Genomic DNA, 22,638 nt, shown 5'->3' with positions numbered 1-22,638 from the left:
ATGCAATTATTGTTCTCGTGCATCTGTTAATAAATATACAAATGTAAATAAAAGGACATTAATAAGCTAGCTGTTAAGCTTCTGTTTAAAATTTCTTTTAGACTCTTTTAGACGCGTAATAATTTAAACGTCTCAAATAGAATAGGCTATGCAGATGTATGCAGGTGTACAGGCGTTCTAAAGGATATGCTCATAACTTGTGTTCGATCTACGAAGGAAAGGAGAGGCGCGCACTATTTACATGTATTTACATATATATATATATATATATATATATTTACATATTACAAAGATATTACAGATATTACAAATCACAGATATTGTAAAGATAAAAAAAAATAGTGTATAACACGTATTTGAGGTACCAGGCACGGTTACCATGGAAAGTTAGATACTTTATAGGTTAGCAGATTATCATTGAAGAACAACTGTCGTTTGACTTTAAATATGCATATAATAATACGGGTTTAAGAAGGAGTATAGGTCGATTATAATCTTATTTCACAGATATTATTTTCTGCTTGTCGATTTATCGTTTAGAATGGTGTATGCTATAGCGATTTGTGTAATTTAAGTCTTAACAAATCGACCGATCGATAGTATTTTCTGTTGCTGAGGATGACAAACATTAGTATAATTTAAGTCGTTTCTATACGGCAGCTGTTCTATACAGTAGCTGTTTGGCATTCACGCGTTCGAGATGTGTTCATATTGAATTGTACGAGGAAAAGACATCGATTTAGAAGATGTATAAATATCTATCGCTGTGCCAAGAAAGAGAGAAATTTCGTGCTCGGCTTATTGATATGATAAAGCAGAAAAGAAAGAAAGAAAAGGAAAAAGCGTTTCGCAGAATTAATACGTGTATGCAAGAAATAGAAGAAGAGGAGGAGATGAACGAAGACATAGTTCTAGAAAATAATGACAACGTTTTGCGATACTACTATTATTTGACACAAGGTATCGATGATGTTTACGTAGGATCGATGGACGTTGATCTTCTAATAAATATTCTAAAGCGTGTTCCAACCAAATGGAAAGACAAATTTAAAGAATTGTTAAATCGTTTAGTGAAAGAAGTAAAAGAGGAATATATATTAAGCGTGAAGAAGTCAGTCATAGAATTTGTTATCGGAAACTCGGTATATTCTTCGTTAAAGCAGGTACGTTCTGCATTTAGTATTTTTAATTTACAACGTTCCTCGTAGTCCGATAGGCATAACAAAGATTTAACATTGAACGGGGGCGATTCTGTTGCTGACTATGGATCGGCAGGATCCTTTCTGATGAATCGAATCTGTATTATTGCGGATTCTCTAATCTTGTTGGCTTATAGGTGTCTTCGTTGCCTTCTCCGTTTCTGTTGCCTATCCGTATACGTTATATGTATGATAATTAATAATGTCGGGTCGTATATTCTCTGTTAATACGTATATAAATGGAAACCTGTAGAACGAATGTACATTTACTAATGTCGACGAATACCTATTAACGACAGGCGATGGAAGAGGAAAAATGATACGATAGATACGATAGATAGAATGATACTTGATAACTACTGTGATTTCCAGTTTACTGCACTCGAAAAGAATGAACAATTCGAAGGAATACGACTTCCGAAAGACCACGAGGTTAATTATCGATGGAACAGAGAGAGACTCGAAAGAAGAGTTATATTATATCGTCCAGTTGTACGACGGATTTTCGATTATTGGTACCGCGAATTCAGGTTCGTTTCTCGTCTAATATAAACCAATACTATCTACAATTACCTGTGCTTGCACAATTTTCTTCACAATTTTCACAACGATATAAATACATACATACACACTTATATATATATACACGCACACGCATACACACATACATACATATGGCGGTATAATAGCGGTTACATATGTTTTCGTAGGTATATACAGGATTATCCACTTAGCTCGGAACCGGTGCACGCGAGAACATTCACATGGCTACGTGGAGTGATATGTACGCTTAGTACTACGATCAAATGTTGCCAACCGTCTATGAGCGGTCGAACACTGATGTTAAATCTGTCGTTTAGACTGTTTAGAGATACGTTTGCTTTTTTTATCGTTATAACATAAACAACCATCGTCATTCGTCCACTAATTCGAACATCTCCAGGCACTGCAGTACGAGAGTTAAATTAATTTCTATTTTTTTTAACTGGTCTATCTAAATACGAACTTTCAGTTGTTGTTCTTATTCCTTATTCTTACATTCGATGTATTCATATCAGGACGATCCAAAATCAAGTAATAGCGGTTAATTTGTAGAAAATAATCGTAACAAATTTTAAATTACCACGTAGAAGGAAATGTTTCATACGTTAAGAATGAAAATTATCGGATGAAATAAAAAAAGGTGTTTGTAAAAATGTGAACAATTTCATTGTAATTCGCTCATAACACTTCCAGTTAAATGCGATTTTATATAAAAAAGAAAAATGAAATTAAATTGTAATTACATTTCGCATAATTCATAATATAAGCATAATTCAGGATATCAGTTATTAAAAACAAAAAATCAAGCTATATGTGTGAACAGAATCAGTTACGTTTATTTGAAAACACAAGGCTCATTTTCTCGGCGATCGTCCTCTGCTTATTGTAACGTCAAATTGAAAATTCTACAACGCAATTAAACCGATCTGTGCTCTCGCCTAATTATACTTCTAGCAACAGCTCATAGGTGGCTCGCAACATTTGATTGCATAGTAAGCGTATATTAGCATAGTTGCATTCTCAATGTTCTCGCGAGCGCGGATTTCGAGTAAAAATGGATAACCCTGTACTTGGATGCATACGTACATCACATATTTTAAACTTGACAAATTTTGAAACATTTTCATATTTTTTATATTTATAATTATGATGTTTGGTGCAACAGTGGCTGCAAACTCATAAATGGAAGGGAATTGGCAGCACGCGACGCATCGTATGATCTTGGCAATTTCGAGAGAACCATTTCAAAAATGTGTTCCAAGGTGAAAGAGGAACTTGCAAAGCATTGGTTACCAAAAATTCGAGGAATTTTAATTGCGGTATTGTACGATATATTATATAATAGTATGCTGTATAATAGTGTACCTTATTACGTAAAATCAAACAAAATACGCGATATTTGTATGCACGTGACCATCACGTGGAACCAAAATTCAATAATATAAGATAGTATGTGATACATAATGTAATGTAAGTATGTATAGAGTATAGAGAGGTATAAGTTACATCGTGTAATATGTATAATATTCCAAACCATTTTCGTATACATATCTTATACAATCGTATAAGATACTCTTTAATAGAGAATTAGGCAGTTGTTTTTTCAAAATTTTTACAGAGAATAGATATTCTATTTAAAAGATTCAAAGAGAGATCCTTAGTCCTTAGTCAAAATAAAGATGTCTATCAGAGATCTGAGTACTCAGTCAGTCAAGTTTTAAGGAAATATGAGACAGACTTGTTTCTTTTTTATTATACATATTATCAATCGTAATAGATGGCACGATGCAAATTTAAAACATAGACATTTCACAGTTAGAGAAATATATGGGAATAATAACCGTATCGTTATATGTGTTTAGGCATTAGAACGAAACGAGTTACCGCTCATAAGTGACACATCAGGCTGTCGACGATTTTTCAGTTGTATCGGTTTCATTATGGAAGATCAGTTGCGAGGAGCTTATCTACGCTCTATAGAAGAATACGTCGATTATCTTCACAGCAGAACCGTGAGTGAAAAAAACAAAGAGAATATAAAGATACGATTTAATCGGTCAAATTATAAGTTTCCTAAATAAAATAATCTTAAAATGCGGTATTTGTTATTGCCCGTAGAACAAGTGTTGCGGTTTCGATATTAAGATGACAGTACGAAATTCAAACGTATTGTTTGAGCCAACGTTTAAAGTCTTCACAGATACATTTTCAACGGTACTGAATTTGTTGGGAGAAACAATTGGTACGCTACCGCGCGTTGAAACGATGCTGGATATTAGTTCCATCGCTATCCATCGTAAATTACTCGAGGTATTTCTTTAATAATTCTCTATTTATTTTTCAGATAGTATGTAGATTTTGTCACTGATTTTTTCACATTGTAACTTTTGCATATCGTTTCGTTACAAAAATATGTGATTAATTTATTATCATAGCCGTATATGTCGCAAGAATGTTTGGAGAAATATACAGAGGAAATTAGCCAACTAATCGATAGAGAGAAAATTGGCCCGATCACGCAGCTGAGTGAATTCGAAAATTATGCGAATTTCATAAACGATTCGGAAGCCGACAAAATTCAAGAATTCTTAAAGTGCGATACAGCTGACAACTTTGAAAATTACTATAATCTAATCGCATATTACGATCGTTTGTCTCGTTCAATAAAAATCGAATACGATCGAACTTACTTTGCTGGATTCTTCATCGTCCACCGTGCAGAGATTATCAAATATATCGCTTCTGTAGCTCGTAAGCTTAAAGAGGAATTGGTCGGTAAAATGATCATCGAGTATCAACAAAAATCTCGAGCGTAAGCGATTATTCTTTCCTACTTTCACCACGATGTAGATATGTACATACGTATGTCCTTGCAATGTACAATGTACATACATAGATATATACATAGATATGTATACGTGTGTGTACATCATGGATATTATTACTAGTATCCTATATTTATATATTCATTTAGTTTATGTCCAATGCCAAAATAAAAATGAATAATTTAATCATTCTAACCTCCGATACTAGCGTAGGGAATGAATATCAACGAATCGTAGACCGTGCGCTAAGCGTTCCAGCAAACACTAGGCAATTGATAGAACTTCGAAAATTTATAAATACCACGGAAACAGAAACTGCTAGCCAGCTTGAAAGTCGATTGAGAGAAATTATTAAATATATCGTTGTTCTATCAGATTATTCGATCTTAACTCCTGTTGAATTGAAAATTAATAATTTTGCTTTTCAATGGTAAGCGGAAAAATAGAAAGCGAAATCAGTAAATGAAACTTATTTATTGGGCACGTTGCAAGGTACTACAAGCTTCCGGATATTTTTCAACAACACCGAGAGATAGCTGCTAGTAAAATCGGGGAGTTCCAAAACATCCTTAAGAAAAAAATCGAACAATTCGAACGTGAACTTGAAATATATGCAAAGTACTGCGATGAATTACAGTATTGGGGGAATATCGAGGAAATATATCGGTATAAAAAGAAGGCTGATCGTTTAGAAAACAAACTGATCACGGCGATGGATACGATTGACGGATTTAACGAGGAAGAGGAACTATTTGGTTGGGAACAGTCCCAGTATCCTTTACGGAAAGCAGTAAGTTACACAATTATATGTACAGAAAATACACGCGTATAGTTGGTATAGCTGAATAATTACATATGTATATAAATAGGTATACATATACAGTGTATAATAAAATTTGTTACTATTTTAATTTAGACAGCGGATAAACTGGGGCCATATAAAAGACTGTACGACGCGACCTGCGAATTTTTAACAAACTACGATACGTGGATGAATTCGATGATAGGTTCTCAGGAACCGGAGGAGATCGAAACCGCGACAGCAATCGCTTATCGAACAATCTACAGGTTAGAACGATCTATACAAGAACCAATAACGAAAAAGCTCGCTGAAAATATACGAATAAAGATAGAAGAGTTCAAAGAACACATGCCTGTGATTGTTACTCTTGGAAACCCTTCCCTAAAGAATCGTCACTGGGAACAAGTATCGGAAATTGTTGGCTTTCCCATAAAGGTTGACGAGTCGATGACACTTGCCAAGGTAATACATGTAGTTTCTTTTCTCTCCTAACCAATCAATTTCATGTATTCCTTCTCACACATCACATGTAACTAGTAGATTACGTATTTGTGTGTGTGTGTGTGTGTGTCTGTCTGTCTGTGTGTGTAGGCATGTATTATACGTTGAATGAAATTACATATTTCGTAGATTCTTGATTACGGGTTAGCTGACTACGTTACGAAATTCGAAGGAATATCGGAAGCAGCGACGAAGGAAGGAAGCTTGGAAAGAGCACTCATCCGAATGCACCTTGATTGGGCAGAGATCACATTCATCGTTAATCCTTACCGCGATACAGGCACCTACGTAATTGCGAGCATTGATGATATACAATTACTTTTGGATGACCATTTGATCAAAGCTCAAACTATGAAAAATTCTCTTTATATCAAACCATTTGAAAAAGAGACTTTGTTAGTAATTTTCAACTTTTCTACGTTTACTGTGTCAGTTCCATAATCGTGTCGATTATTTATTTTTCATTTCTTTCACAAACAGAGAATGGGAATCGAAACTACTCCTGTTACAAAGCATCATGGATTATTGGCTACAAGTTCAAGCAACGTGGATGTACCTTGAACCGATATTCTCGTCGCCTGATATTCAACAGCAAATGCCAGAGGAGGGTCGACGTTTTAGCGCTGTAGATAAGGTATACCGATAAATTCTTCTCCTAAAATTTTGATTTTACGCAATCTTTCCAGTTTGCGTTCTTGTTTGGGAAGCGGCTAATAACTTTATCCGCGCGCAAGAAGGAAAAAATGTACTAAAACGTTGATAATTAACTATTAATAACTGTACATAGATTTGGAGAGAAATTATGTCATGTGTAGCAGCGGATCCTCGAGTCATGTCGGTCATTGAAATCGATAAAATGCTCGAACGATTGAGGAAATGTATAAATCTCTTGGATCTAGTACAGAAAGGACTTACTGCCTATTTGGAAAAGAAAAGATTATACTTCCCGCGATTCTTTTTTTTGTCGAATGACGAGCTCTTGGAAATATTATCGGAAACAAAGGATCCTACCAGGTACGAATTTAAATATAATTTACCAAAAGTATATATATATATATATAATATGTACATATGTAAATGAATACTTTTCTTTTAATGTCCCTTAATTGACATTAATCGAACGCTAATCGACGCTAATCGACGCTAACTGACGCTAATCGACGCTAACTGACGCTAATCGACATACTTACGATGTATTATATTATACTAGAGTGCAACCGCATCTAAAAAAGTGTTTCGAAGGAATTGCTCAAGTAAGCTTCACGGTCGATTTGGAAATAATAGCTATAAAGTCCTCTGAGGGAGAAGAAATCATTCTTGAAGGTATTATCGATACAACGGCGGCCCGAGGTCAAGTTGAAAAGTGGTTACTTGAACTAGAATCTTCTATGAAGAGGAGTGTTAAAGCACAGGTGAATAGAAATCACTGCAAACGGCAATGTGCACATTTCCATTGAAATTCCATTAAGAAAGTAGGAGAAAATAGAGAAATATAAAAATATGAAATACCTACTTGTTAGAAGTGTCGTCGAATTGAAGGATAAACAAGATTTTAACACTTGAGCACATGTTTAATAGGTCGTGCAAGCAAAGGACGCGTTTTTAAAGCAGATCAGATCAAAATGGGCGTTAGAATGGCCCGGTCAGACTATTCTTTGTGTCAGTAAACTTTATTGGACAGCCGATGTGACGGCGGTGTTGTCCAAGTCATTGAAGGACTTGAAGAACTACGTCGACAATTGTACAAACGAATTGAACGAGATAGTGAAATTAGTACGTGGCATATTGTCAACGCAAAATCGTGTAACATTGGGTATGAAAAGACATAATAGCGCATAGAATACGTAGAATTAATACATAGTTTCATTACCCTTATGCGAATACATAGATGTAGGTATAATTGATTTCAGAGGCCTTGGTTACGATGGACGTGCATAGCCGAGATATTGTAACGGAATTGTATAAAGAAAGAGTCAGCATCGCTACTGATTTCAAGTGGTTGGCACAATTGAGATACTATTGGATGGTAGGCACGTGATAAGAGAGAGAAAAGTAATATCGTTGTGTCGATTCGATGCGACGTATTTATTTCTATATGTATACGTGTAGGACGAAGACTTGTGGTCAACGATGATAAACACGTCGTTGAAGTACGCATACGAGTACCTGGGTAACACATCTAGATTGGTCATAACGCCGTTGACCGATAGATGTTACCGAACATTATTTAGCGCGCTAAGTTTGCACCTCGGTGGCGCGCCCGAAGGTCCGGCCGGAACTGGCAAGACCGAAACTACCAAGGATCTAGCTAAGGCTGTAGCTAAACAATGCGTCGTATTTAATTGTTCGGAAGGTCTCGATTACATCGCATTGGGTAAATTTTTTAAGGTAAATTCTTAACTACTAATTTTATTTGTCACTTAGTTTCGTTTGTGCTTAAGAGTACACCGTACTCATCGACATGTGTAACACCGTAACATATATGTATATGAAAACTTACTCCAGGGATTAGCAAGCACCGGGGCGTGGTCTTGTTTCGATGAATTTAATCGGATCGACCTCGAGGTATTGTCGGTAGTAGCCCAACAAATTCTAACGATTCAACGAGCTATTAACGCTGGATTAACTAAACTAGATTTCGAAGGCACCGAAATCAAGTTAGACCCTACTTGTGCTGTTTTTATTACGATGAACCCTGGTTATGCTGGAAGAACCGAACTTCCGGATAATTTAAAGGCGCTCTTTCGACCGGTAGCAATGATGGTTGGTATGGAATAACTTTTACGAAACTTATTAATCAATAGAAAGTAAGGGAACTTTTATCAAACCATATAAATCGAAAATCGGGGAAGGTTCTGAATAATTTGCCAATTTGCCATCTTGTTTAGGTACCAGATTACGCTTTGATAGCCGAAAATACATTGTATTCGTATGGATTTTATGACGCACGTCCACTCTCGGTAAAGATTGTAACGGCCTACAGGCTATGCTCGGAACAATTGTCGAGTCAAAATCATTACGATTATGGGATGAGGGCAGTGAAATCTGTTCTGGTGGCGGCTGGTAATTTAAAAATAAAATATCCAGAAGTGGATGAGGATATATTAATATTGCGCAGTATCAAAGACGTCAACTTACCCAAATTTCTCAGCGAAGACTTGCCATTATTCAACGTATGTATTTATTATATTTCTCTCTCTCTCTCTCTCTCTCGTTCCCCCAGCCCCCCCCCCCCACCCTTTTTATTGATTTAGTCTGAAGTTGTTAACTGGTTCAATTTAGGGTATTACATCGGATCTCTTTCCCGGTGTCAAACTCCCAGAGCCAGACTATACTGATTTGAATACATGTGTTTATGACGTTTGCTCAGCGTCGAATTTACAATGTAGCGCCTGGTTCTTGGAGAAAATACAACAGATATACGAGATGATGATCGTTCGACATGGATTTATGATTGTTGGCTTGCCATTTGCTGGAAAGACAGCGGCGTATAATATTCTAGCTGACGCATTAAAACTTTGCGAAGAACGAGTAAGCCATTTTATTGGTCGTAGGTTTGAACTCGTAAGATAGTGTGTATGTTCGTTTGTCTTTTTTAAAGAGATAAGATATTTCAGAATCTAATAAGCGAACGTAAAGTTGAAAAGTTTGCGATGAATCCCAAAGCTGTTCCGTTGGGTCAATTATATGGACAATTCGATCCGATATCCCATGAATGGTCCGACGGAGTTTTGGCTATCAGTTATCGTGCTTTTGCAACATCGACCAACGAAAATCGCAAATGGTTAATCTTTGACGGACCGATAGACGCAGTATGGATCGAAAGCATGAATACTGTACTCGATGACAACAAAAAGCTTTGCTTAATGAGTGGAGAAATTATTCAATTAGCACCGTATACCAATTTGATATTTGAAACGATGGATTTAGAGCATGCTTCGCCTGCGACAGTTTCCCGTTGTGGTATGTATGTATGTATACCTTTCTTATCCTATTTTTCCATTATTCTTCTTTTCGATAAATATTTACAAATCTTTTTAAAATACACCAAATACAGTTATAAATATTTCTCATATTTTCTCGAATATAGGAATGATTTACATGGAACCAGATGCACTTGGTTGGGATCCTGTACTTAAATCTTGGTTAGCTGATACTCCGCCTGTGATGAATTCGTGGTTAAGAAACTTTCTATATGAGTCTTTATTTCGAAGATTTTGCGATCCTATACTTTACTGGTCACATCACGAACATGTTCAGGTTTTTATTTTTTGTTTTTCGTTTACTCCAGTTTACTTATATTCTGTTTGAACGAGCTTCAACCTTCCGATGTTATAGAAAATTTGCCCGATGCCGGATACAAATCTCGTGCGTTCACTAACCTATCTGATGGACTGTTTTCTTGCTGAATATCGAGACGAGAAAGCTGTTAAGGATATCGACGAGTTAGATCTTCGAGCCCAAGTCGAGGTAAGATTGGCATATACCTATTCCGAATTGAAAATATTTACTTTAATAGTAATATCATAATAATCGTTTCAAGTAATGGTGTTCTTCGGGCAAATAACGTTTTATCCAATTTGTTGCGAGACATGAGATAAGATGAGGTCCCAATTAAATTAGTTAGAGTATTAAATTTGCTCTTGTTACAATCGAAGATTTTCAGGGTTCATTTTTCTTTTCGTGTATCTGGGGGCTGGGAGGCACGTTGGCTGTAAAATCGAGAGAACGGTTCAGCGTTCTCTTTCGTGGCTTTCTCGAAAGAGATTTTCCTGTGGATTTGATAGAAATGTTCAAATTACCGAAACCGATAAAACCACCTTTAAAACCATATATATTTATTATGCCGAGAGATGGTCTTGTCTTTGACTACAAATTTATCAAAGAGGTAAGTTGACTAGAAATTTATCAAAGATAATTCCGTTGAATGTGTGACGTGAAAGCAAATTATACATATAATTCGCTAATTCTATCGATGGTGTTTACTGTTTACGGCCAGGGCAAAGGAAAATGGAGACTATGGTCTGATGAATTGCTTGACAGCCCACCGATTCCTCGTGACATTCCCGTAAATCAAATAATAGTACCTACCGTTGAAACGATACGGTACACAGCCCTATTTCGTTTGCTAGTAAGCAACGAAAAACCAGTGCTATTCGTAGGCCCCACTGGAACTGGAAAATCGGTCTATATAATTGATTTTCTATTAAAAAAGAATAATCCCACAGTAAACAAACCACTGATCATCAATTTTTCTGCGCAAACTACGGCGAATCAAACTCAAGACACGATTATGGGAAAATTGGATAGACGGCGGAAAGGCGTTTACGGAGCGCCAATAAGTAAACGATGGATCGTTTTTGTCGACGATCTTTCGATGCCGATGAAAGAAATTTATGGGGCACAACCTCCGATCGAATTGTTACGTCAATGGCTGGATCACGGAGAATGGTAAGAAAAGAAATGATTTTCCTTTCGTTTCTGTTTATTTTTTCTTCCTAATGATATATGTGTATAGTGATAAGCTGTTTAAAATTGGTTGCAGGTACGATAGAAGAGAGAAAAGTATGATAAAACTGATCGACGTTCATCTAATGTGTGCTATGGCTCCACCATATCGCGGTGGGAAAGATGTTACACCCCGATTTAAAAGACATTTTGTCGTCTTAACGATATCAGAATTTGAAGACGAAGTAATGACTATGATATTTAGTAAAATCGTGCTCTGGCATCTTGATACGAGGTATGTACAAAGCTTTGGTTGATCCACGTGTATGTGTATGTATGTGAGCGCGCACATATGGTAATAGTAATTAGTAATAGGTGATATTATACATAACATAATAATTTTGTCCATTTTATTCCTGTCCCCGTTTTTACATGCCTTTCTCGTGCTCCTTTCCTTATTTTGTTTCTCTTTTTTTTTTTTTTGTTTGAAAATAAAAAATTTATTAATTATATTTCTTTCAGAGGATTCAGTAAAGAATTCGATCCATGTATCGACGAAATCGTTCTGGGCACGTTGGATGTATACAAGGAAAGTCTCTCTAATCTGTTACCAACACCGGCCAAATGTCATTATGTCTTCAATCTTCGCGACTTTTCCAAAGTGATACAGGTCTCTATATATTTAAATCGTCAAACTTATTTAAACACATGCTTGGTTAGTATCAATTGTGCTTCGATAAATTTATGTCGGTTAAATTAGTTGGAGCGTTTAGAACGAAAGTTACAACAACGATATACACACGTATTAAAGTATAGTGTAGGTTTGATACTGAGTATCAGTGCATCCCTGTAAGTAGTTCACACGTACATCTTCTCGAACAACGTACGAGATTATTCTCCGTACACATACATACATACATGCACATGCATGCAAGTACAGATCTCCATGGACGAGCGCATGTACGATGTATACAGCAATAATATGCAAATACATAGGGAGTCCTGCTGTCCGTCCCGGAAACTATGTCGAGTTTAACCAGCATGAGGAGACTTTGGGTTCACGAGGTACTTCGAGTTTTTGGGGATCGTTTAATAGATCAAGAAGATATCTCTTGGTTGGTGAAACAAATACGCGCCACTTTGAACGATCGAATGAATGTGTTAATGGAAGAACTGTTTAAAGATCTTCTACCCCCGCAAAGGGAAGCAACTTTGGATGATAAAGTAAGTTTGCAAACTTACTTTTTCAACGTTGATAACAACATGCTGTTCATTTCTATCTTTCCTATCGAATTAAAGTCACAAGCAATAATCACCGAGCAAGAACTTCGAAATTTAGTGTATTGCGATTTTGGCGACACCAAGGTAGATATCAGACTTTATCAAGAGGTCGCAGATCTCGACCAGTTACGAGAAATAGTAGAAACTTATTTAGCTGAATACAACACAATGTCTAGAAAGCCGATGAATTTAGTGTTATTCCGGTAAATATACGATATTGAATAATTTGTTAACGCTAGAACTACCGATAGTTAGCTAGAACTACCATGATCCCTAAACGAAGGTTGACACATTTATAAAATTGTAGGACCAGTAATTTTGATTGGTGTGGTATTTCTAGTGTTCGATCGTTTCTAGCGATAAATAATTTATGGAACGTGCATTTTTACGTCTTCGTGGAAAATTTTGGGAAAATAGAACGTAACGTAACGTGCAAGCGTGTGCAAGATATCCTAAGTATAGTCCCGCTTATAATATCGTCGCTCTGTCTCTCGTCCGCTCTATTTCCACAATAGCTTTTACACTGAGAAAACTGAGTTTGAAGTTTTTATACAGTTTGCTTATCGTGCGAAGTTAGGATTCGGAAGAATCGAATATTTGTCGCCTTCTAAGTAGAATTCTCGTTATATTATCGCGAATTCGTACTCTTTATACCATCGAGACTTGTGTGGATTGTGTGGAAAGCATCGTGATCGATCCGGAATCTTCCTGATAACCGATATCATCATATTGAATGACTACGAAGCACAAATTTAAAAAACGTGTGGGAAATTGTACAAAACGAGGAAACTGGTTAATTGGGGTTCGATAAACAGATTGCAGGACCCTTTTTTTACACTTTGACAAGTACCAGTCATTTTCACTGGTATTGGTATAAGTAGCCTTGATACAAAATTATTTTCATTTTGAATACATAAGAAAGAAAATAAAATTCATTATATTATTCTTTTAGTCATCGTTGCGAAAGTCATTACATCATTGGGGGAAAAAAATATAACATGAAGTAGGAATTTTAAAATAAAATTGTAAATCCATTCAATTTGACTGGTGTGGTAGTTCTAGTGTTAATAAAGATAAATGTGGATACGTAGGCGAATATAACAGATTTGAATATAAACGTACACGAAACACGTTAGGTACGCCATCGAACATTTGTCACGAATTTCCCGTATTATCAAGCAACCGCGTAATCACGCGCTTCTTGTCGGAGTCGGCGGTACGGGAAGACAGTCGTTAACTAGACTAGCCTCGCACATATGTGACTACGACGTTTTTCAAGTTGAAGTTACTCAACAATATGGAGTTAACTCGTGGCATGAGGATATAAAAGGGATTTTGAGGCGCGTGACTGCCACCGATCTTCACTCTACCTTTCTCTTCTGCGATGCACAAATTAAGCAGGAAAGCTTCCTCGAAGATATCAGCAATATTCTTAATTCTGGAGAGGTAAAATGATATCGTTAGCAAACATAAATATATGTATAGCTCTATTTCCTCCTCTTTCTTTTTCTTTGTTTCTTTCATCAAACGGGATTGAGATCGACGATGATGATGGTTAAAATATTTAGATACCGAATATATTCACCGCCGAGGAACTAGCTGAAATATGTGAACATATGAAGCAAATAGACAGGCAGCGGGACCGATCGGTGCAAACGGATGGAAGCGCGGTAGCATTGTTCAATCTTTTCGTTCAGATAACTCGCGATCAACTGCACATCGTAATGGTGATGTCACCGATAGGAAATGATTTTCGCAACCGGATCAGAAAGTTTCCGGCATTAGTCAACTGCTGTACCATCGATTGGCTTCAGGTATTCGCATAAACTTGATACCTATTATATCTTCCTGTGAGATAATAATGATGACGATAGTAACAAGAAATGGCTACCTACTAACATGTATTATAGTTAGATCAGTATTACGGTACATTACTATAATACATACTTGGAGCTTGATACACGCAGCGTATGTTTCGTTTTACTTGTGACGTTTATTTGATTCAAGCCATGGCCAGAGGATGCTCTATTAGCGGTTGCGACTAGATTTCTGCGGGCCATTGAATTGACGGATAACGAAAGAACCGCTGGTATCGACATGTGTCAATTCTTTCACGTCTCCACGCAAAATTTGAGCGCAGAGTTTTTCATTCGACTAAACAGACATGTCTATGTCACGCCAACGTCGTACCTCGAAATGATAAACACGTTTAAGGATCTGTTGGGAAGGAAACGAGAGTAAGTCTCGTTGCTCGTACGTACATACGTACATAATAATGTTATAAATGCGTAACACATATGCATGCACGTACGTATGAAAAATCGATTCGGATCGATTATTGTGGTGCTTGTCGGTGCTTGTCGGTGCTTGTCGGTGCTTGTCGGTGCTTGTTGATGCTTGTTAATCGGTTAATATTACACCGGCTGATATTAAATCGACTTTTTTAACAAAACAGGGAAATAATTAATGCGAAAACTCGATACGAGCGTGGTTTGGATCAATTAGATGAAACGCAAAAACAAGTAGTAACGATGCAAGAAACTCTTAAATTGCTGCAACCGCAACTAATAACCGCCACCCAAGATGTTGAAAGAATGTTGCTCGAGGTTGATAAGGAAAGACAAGAAGTGGCAGAATTTGAGAAAGTTGTGAAAATTGACGAAAGCGTAGCCGAGGTTACTGATTACATTATTTATTTACACGATACGATTTGCCACTTATCTACCAACTTTCGATCCCTCTGATCCCTAACCCTATAATCTACCTATAATCCCTATAACCTATAATCGTAATTTATTTTATTTATAGGTCTATGCGAACGAAGCAGCTGCGATTAAAGCGGAATGTGACGCTGATTTAGCAGAAGCGATGCCAATTCTAAAACGTGCTCAAAGCGCTTTGGACACTTTAACGGCTACCGACATTGCTGTAATAAGAACGATGAAGAAACCGCCGCAAGGAGTGAGATTGATCGTCGAGAGCGTCTGTGTCCTCAAGGTTTGCGTTGTTCAGTTTCTAAACATCTAAGTAAACTATCTAGATGACAAAGTTTATCTAACTCGTAATTTGCCCTTCACCGTACTTACCACTAGGAAGAAATACTAAAAAAGATAAGAATCACGTTACTAATGTAATGTTACGAAGTTAATACTAATTATCTCGTTAGGAAGCGTATTTAAAATACATTATTACTTCAACTCGTTTTGACACTTTGCTTACTTGACACATTCGCTGCTACTCATCTATGCATATGTATACTTTGTCTCTGAAATCACACATTTTCTTTTATCGGAAATACCTTTGTTTCGAGTACTAATATTTATTCCAACATACACCATCCATTATCTTTCTTAGTATTTCTAATTTTAAGTCTTGTTGAAATATATAAAGACAGCGCAATTATTTTTAGGCTTTACAGTATTTACGCTTAGTTAGTCCATGTGACGTAACAAACGCGTAAGAGCGAAATTAAGACTTTCTTCTCATTTGTATCTGTCGTCACTTAGATCGCCTCCTACGTACATTCTCTTCCACAGCAAATAAAACCGGAGAGAGTTCAGCAACCTGACGGTACATTCATCGAGGATTATTGGAGGGCTGCTCTTAGAATGCTGAGTGACGTAAAATTTCTCGATTCGTTGCTTAATTTTGACAAGGATAACATCCCTGATACCGTGATTGAAAAAATTCGAAGAGAATACCTGACTAATCCGGACTTTAATCCTGAAAAGATAAAGAAAGTATCAACAGCATGCGAGGGATTGTGCCGATGGGTATTCGCAATGTCGGAATATGATAAAGTATCGAAAGTAGTCGCTCCGAAGAAAAGAGCTTTGGCAGAAGCTCAGAAGGTTTATGATAAAGCCATGGATACTCTAAAAGCAAAGCGAGAACAACTTCGACAAGTACAGGTACACCGACTATTTTCAAATGACTACATCGACTACGGTGAATAGCGAATACGTATTATGTATGTATTATAGTTCGACTATCGTACTTTTTTCATCTGATAAGTGGGTCAGTAAGGTTTCGAGTAACGCGATGCGCCACTACGACCGCGAAACCAAATGAAAACGAATGATTTTTCATTTAGGAAAAATTGAAAATATTGGAAGAACTTTTGGAACAAAGAAAAACTGCTTTTCAAGCAATGTCCGACAAAGTGACAGACTGTGAGATCAAGCTAAAACGAGCCGAGGATCTAATTGGAGGTTTGGGCGGAGAATATTCGCGTTGGTCCGATACCGCGAAATCTTTAGGAGAAAGGTCAAAGTTTTGTACCCGTTATGCATGCGATATTATACGATACGGGATGTATAGTAGTGTCGAATGTAATCGAATGTAATCGAATGTAATCGAATGTAATCGAATGTAATCGAAACGCTGTACAGGTATCAGCGATTAATGGGTGATATCGTGATCGCTTCTGGCGTGGTCGCTTACCTAGGTCCATTCACGATGCCGTTTCGCCTTCGACAAACTGTTCTGTGGGTGAAACGATGTACCGATTTGCAGGTAGTTTGTAGTTCCGATTTCCAGTTGCGCGACATCCTTGGAAATCCAGCTTTAATCAGATCTTGGAATATTTTCGGACTCCCAAACGATGCATTTTCAGTCGATAACGGTATTATCATCAAGTAAGCAAACAAATAAATTCATGAAATAAGATTCTTCCCTTTGTGTCTTTCGTAATTTTTTCTACGATGTTTGCTACTGCGATACTAATTCGGGCTTACATCGGTCGAACGTGTAGAAATTCAAGAAGATGGCCGCTTATAATAGATCCTCAAGGTCAGGCTAATAGATGGATAAAAAACATGGAAAAACAAAATAACGTGAATATTATTCGGCTAACTCAGCCTGACTACGGCCGAGTGTTGGAAAACGCGTTGCAATTTGGATTACCAGTACTTCTTGAACATGTTGACGAAGAATTGGATGCTATACTCGAGCCGATTTTACTTAAAGAAACATTCAAACAGGCTGGTGCGATCTGTATAAAATTCGGCGACGCAATTATCGAATACAGTTTCAATTTTAGGTATTTGGATATATACATATATGTATATACACACACACACGCGCGCGCGCACACACACACACACACACGAGTCATATATAGTCATGTATAGTTATTTCGCTTTGTTATTAGACTGTACATTACGACGAGATTAAGAAATCCGCATTATTTACCAGAGGTAGCAGTGAAGGTAACACTGTTGAATTTCATGATAACACCAACCGGATTAGAAGATCAGTTATTGGGCATTGTTGTAGCGAAGGAAAGACCAGACTTGGAATCGGAAAAGAACGCTTTGATCATGCAAGGAGCTGCGAATAAAAAGTAACTAATTCGACTGTAAAATATTACAAATGTTGCCCTTTTTTTCTCTATATTCTTTAAAAAATAAAAAAAAAATCAGGCTATTGCAAGAAACAGAGGACAAAATCTTGGAAATATTATCGATTGCCGAAGGCAACGTATTAGAGGACGAAGAAGCGGTAGATATTTTAACATCGTCTAAAAATTTGAGCAATGAAATTCAAGTAAAACAAACGGTAGCTGAACAAACGGAAAAGTTAATCGACGATGCTAGATTGCAGTACACGCCTATAGCCGTATATTCCACCGTATTGTTCTTCACCAGTGGTATCAGTCTTGACTTGTTATACATTGCGTAACATTACGTATTTTGCGATCATCCCTTTTCCTTCTGTTATCCACCGAATAAATACGGTAGAAAATATCTCTTATTTATCCTTCGATCTTACAACAGAGAATGCATCGTTTCCCTTCGATCGAAAAATGGTTGCGATCTAGACGATAATCGAAATAAAAAGAGAATGACAGATTGGAAATAATGAAATTTTGTTTCAGCCGCCTTGGTAAATATCGATCCTATGTATCAATATTCATTGTCGTGGTTCGTAAATTTATTCGAACTGGCTATCGATCATACGGAACCAGCGGAAATGGTTGAACAACGATTAAAAGATCTTATGAAATATTTCACATATTCTCTGTACGCGAACATTTGTAGATCTTTATTCGAGAAGGACAAGTTATTGTTTTCTCTGTTACTGACGATCAATTTGCTCGAGCAACGAGGGAAACTTTGTCCATCGCATTGGATGTTTTTATTAACGGGTGGAGTTGGTATCGATAATCCATATGTAAATCCAACAACATGGCTACCGACTAAACAATGGAACGAACTATGTAATCTTGACGAGGTTCAAGAGTTCTCGGTTAGTCTGGAAAGCGAATTCACGACATTCCATTTCCACTTAAAATGAACATACGCACGAGTACGTGTACTTACTGACACGTATCTTACTGACTTTACATCCTTCTTCCGATTCCGTTAGGGTATTCGAGAAGCATTTACTGGCAATACCAGCCAATGGAAACAATTATTCGACTCGAAGGAACCGCAGATCGAAACAATCCCTGTACCGTTCCAACATCTTGACCTATTTAAAAGAATGTTGATACTGAGGTGCATTCGTCCTGATAAAATCCTCCCAGCAGTGCAAAATTTCGTCCAAGGTATCGTCGATCCGATATTTTCTTTATCTAGCCTAAACTCACTAACTTTAATTAATTAATTAACTTTCAGCGGAACTTGGTTCGCAGTTTATCGAACCGCCACCGCTCGATTTGGCTTCGACTTATGCCGACTCAAACTGCTGCACTCCATTGATATTCGTATTGACGCCCGGTACCGATCCAACGCAATTATTACTCTCGTTTGCGGATGAACAAGGTTATAGCGTCAATCGCCTTTTCTCTATTTCCCTCGGCCAAGGCAAGTGGTTTGATTTTTATAATATAATTTTTATATATAATAAATATAATATAATAAAGATATGTCTAATAATATAATAAATAAAATAAAAGTATAATAAAAAAGTATTTTCGGGACAGTTTCACAGCGTTGAGAAAGGATGAGAGTAAATGGAATTAATAAATTTGAATGGTTAATAGGACAGGGACCAATTGCCGAGGAAATGATTCAAACCGCTGTGATAGTTGGTAACTGGGTTGTTCTGCAAAACTGTCATTTAGCGATTAGTTGGATGAGTACCTTGGAAAAAATTTGCGAAGGTTTGATGCCCGATACGATTCACTCAGAGTTTCGACTGTGGTTGACGAGCTACCCGTCCGAACATTTTCCGTCCTCGGTTCTAGAGAATAGTATAAAAATGACGAATGAACCGCCGAAAGGCTTAAGAGCTAACATCGTTAGATCGTACACGAGTGATCCGATTGTTGATCCGGATTTTTTCGAATCCTGTTCCCAAACGGAAAACTTCAAAAAGCTTCTTTATTCGTTGTGTTTCTTCCACGCTGTAATCCAGGAAAGACGACAATTTGGCCCAATCGGTTGGAACATTACATACGAATTCAACGAGACTGATCTTCGAATCAGTGTTTTACAATTACACCTTTTCCTCGATCAATTTGAAGATGTGAGATTCGATGCTCTCAAGTATTTGACCGGAGAATGCAACTATGGCGGAAGAGTTACGGATGACTGGGATCGCAGAACTTTGAACACAATATTGTCGAAATTTTATTGCCAGTAAATTCATACTTGACTATTTCTATATATCTGTCACTTATACATATACTCCTATGTATGATACCTCTACTGTGCATACATACTTTCATATGTATATACGAAATACTTTCATCTTCATATGTATGTATGTATGTATGTATGTTTCCATCCAATTCTCATATCGTGATTTCAACTACTTTCCAGGGAGTTACTTATCGAAAAACGTTATTATTTCGATGATACTTTGATGGTTTATTATTGCCCAAGTGTGCGAGAGCATGAAGCGTTCGTGGAATACACAAAAAACTTACCCTTAATCACTGAACCGAGTGTTTTCGGTATGAACGAAAATGCAGATATCATCAAAGATCAGCATGAAACGAACCTCTTGTTTTCGTCGCTTCTATTAACACAGGTAATCTACTTTACCGTCTCCTACTGTTCCTCCTCTCTATATCTCCGACTTACTACCGGCCTTATTTTTATAATACCTACTTACATGCCGCATTCATTACATATTTCATGTATTTATCTTTACGTGGCAACCTTGTTTAGGACCGTGTGGTATGTACCTATAGATTATATATTTTTCTTTACATCTAACATTATCTCTATTGGTTTTGTTTATCCAGTAAGTACAAATAAATTTCTTGAAGGAATCAAACTAATTTCGAATAGACATAGAATGAGAAAGGGTAGGGATATTTCATTGATTTTTAAGTAGTTACTTGCTGTATTTAACAACTAATTTATTTCTTATAATAATTTTCCCAATTCTTCCAATTATATCATCGCTGAATTAGGATCTCTGGCAATTGCAACAGGTCAGTCAATTTGCAGCACATCTTTTTCAATTTCTTATCGACTGTTTAACGATAAAAGTTTAATTATAAGTAAATTAAAGTTAATTATAAGTATAAAAAGAGTCATAGAGTTATTAAGTTAAAGCTCATTTTTCTTTTATTTTCGTCCACTGGCAGGAAAGCGTCAAGTCTGGAACTGGACAATTCACCAACGATGAAATAGTGCTTAGAATGTCGAATGATATTTTACAAAAATTGCCAGATGACTATGATCTTGTATCGGCGCTTGGAAAGTATCCAATGTCTTACGAACAAAGTATGAATACTGTGTTGGTCCAAGAAATGGGAAGATTTAACAAACTTCTCAATTATGTTAGAACCAGTCTGGAGAATATTATACGTGCTATTAAAGGTTTTTTTATTTTTAGCAAATGTCCTATATTACGTTTCTAGTTAACTCGTCGTATCCTTACACTCGTCGTATCTGTTATTTACAATTACAGGTATTGTTATCATGTCATTTGAATTGGAAGATATCTATGACGCAATTTTGACAAACAAGATACCTGCTTTATGGCAACAATACTCTTATCCATCGCTAAAGCCACTTGGTAGTTATGTACATGATTTACTAAGCCGCTTAAATTTTCTTAAAGTAAGACATTACTTCTTATAAAACGCTATTATCATTCATATATTTAAATAATAACATTTCTGTCTGATTTATGATATGAAACTAACTGGTTGACAATAATGCATGCATATCTATCTATAAACGTACATTTTTAAATATTTTTCCTTATAACATTTCACTTACAAGGTCACGAATATAATATACAAAAGCTATTCTAGATACATTAACTGTACGTAGTAGGAAAAGGGTTATTAATATACATACATACTTTAACGTTAAGACAAGTCTCCAGACTAACTTTAATTATATTTACTATAGGAATGGTATGAAAAGGGAGCACCGGTCATATATTGGATCTCAGGATTTTATTTTACCCAAGCATTTTTGACAGGAACCAGACAAAACTATGCGAGGAAATATCGGATTCCTATAGACCTTTTAATCTTTGATTTCTTCGTGTTAGAATCCGATACAATGCCTGTACTTCCTCCTGAGGATGGAGTTTATATATACGGATTGTTTTTAGATGGTGCCAGATTTAATAAAAAGCAAATGACATTAGATGAAAGCTTTCCAAAAGTACTTTATGAACCTATGCTTCCTGTAAGTATAACGTTATGTTTATCTATCCATTTTACATTATCTTTTTCATTCGCTTCTGCCTCTTTTTCCCCCACTTTAGTATTATTATCATTTCAGATGTGGTTATTACCTGTGAGAAAAGGGGATATAAAGGAAAAAGTAACATACATTTGCCCTGTATATAAAACTAGCGAAAGACGAGGGGTTTTATCAACCACTGGACATTCGACAAATTTTGTTATCGCTATGACATTACCTACATTAAAATCGCCGGAACATTGGATCATGAGAGGAGTCGCACTACTTTGTCAGCTCTCTGAATAAAAATTATTTTCATATTTCATCCTTTCGAATTCATCTTGAAAATACGTCGAGGAACTGAGTTTCTAATTAAAAGTATATATTATCCGAATTTTGGAATACAGCAATGATCGAATTGTAAATTGCAATATCTA

General features: G+C 36.5%; 1 protein-coding gene across 9 annotated transcripts; it reads left to right on the top strand.

Annotated features, from left to right (window-relative positions):
• Nucleotides 1-707: 707 nt before the first annotated feature.
• LOC138189590 (dynein axonemal heavy chain 7) lies at nt 708-22,524 on the top strand. Of its 9 annotated transcripts, none has more exons than XM_069131627.1 (49): nt 708-1,163; nt 1,572-1,729; nt 2,908-3,061; nt 3,605-3,754; nt 3,861-4,052; nt 4,178-4,554; nt 4,776-4,997; nt 5,060-5,357; nt 5,484-5,831; nt 6,000-6,265; nt 6,351-6,504; nt 6,658-6,884; nt 7,081-7,282; nt 7,449-7,683; nt 7,781-7,896; nt 7,980-8,258; nt 8,376-8,633; nt 8,759-9,043; nt 9,153-9,401; nt 9,488-9,833; nt 9,961-10,130; nt 10,209-10,340; nt 10,537-10,758; nt 10,870-11,321; nt 11,416-11,613; nt 11,841-11,988; nt 12,315-12,542; nt 12,618-12,802; nt 13,736-14,045; nt 14,168-14,413; nt 14,607-14,836; nt 15,055-15,274; nt 15,408-15,596; nt 16,136-16,510; nt 16,693-16,865; nt 16,991-17,236; nt 17,353-17,640; nt 17,752-17,943; nt 18,023-18,249; nt 18,478-18,848; nt 18,969-19,149; nt 19,220-19,408; nt 19,588-20,185; nt 20,369-20,579; nt 20,968-20,988; nt 21,145-21,379; nt 21,471-21,622; nt 21,920-22,204; nt 22,301-22,524. In XM_069131627.1, exons 1-49 carry the CDS (start codon nt 747-749, stop codon nt 22,505-22,507), a joined length of 11,814 nt encoding a protein of 3,937 aa, XP_068987728.1. In that variant the 5' UTR covers nt 708-746; the 3' UTR covers nt 22,508-22,524. The 9 variants fall into 9 exon arrangements, with proteins under 9 accessions (XP_068987728.1, XP_068987729.1, XP_068987736.1 ...); XM_069131629.1 differs by having other exon boundaries at nt 1,024-1,163; nt 1,499-1,729; XM_069131628.1 differs by lacking the exon at nt 20,968-20,988.
• Nucleotides 22,525-22,638: the final 114 nt, after the last annotated feature.

Source organism: Bombus flavifrons, chromosome 2 (genome assembly GCF_040668555.2).
Source record: "Bombus flavifrons isolate JBK064 chromosome 2, iyBomFlav1_principal, whole genome shotgun sequence".
Classification (NCBI taxonomy): Eukaryota; Metazoa; Arthropoda; class Insecta; order Hymenoptera; family Apidae; genus Bombus; species Bombus flavifrons.
Note: the sequence above shows the minus strand (reverse complement) of the source record. Positions and strands in the feature narration are given on the sequence as shown.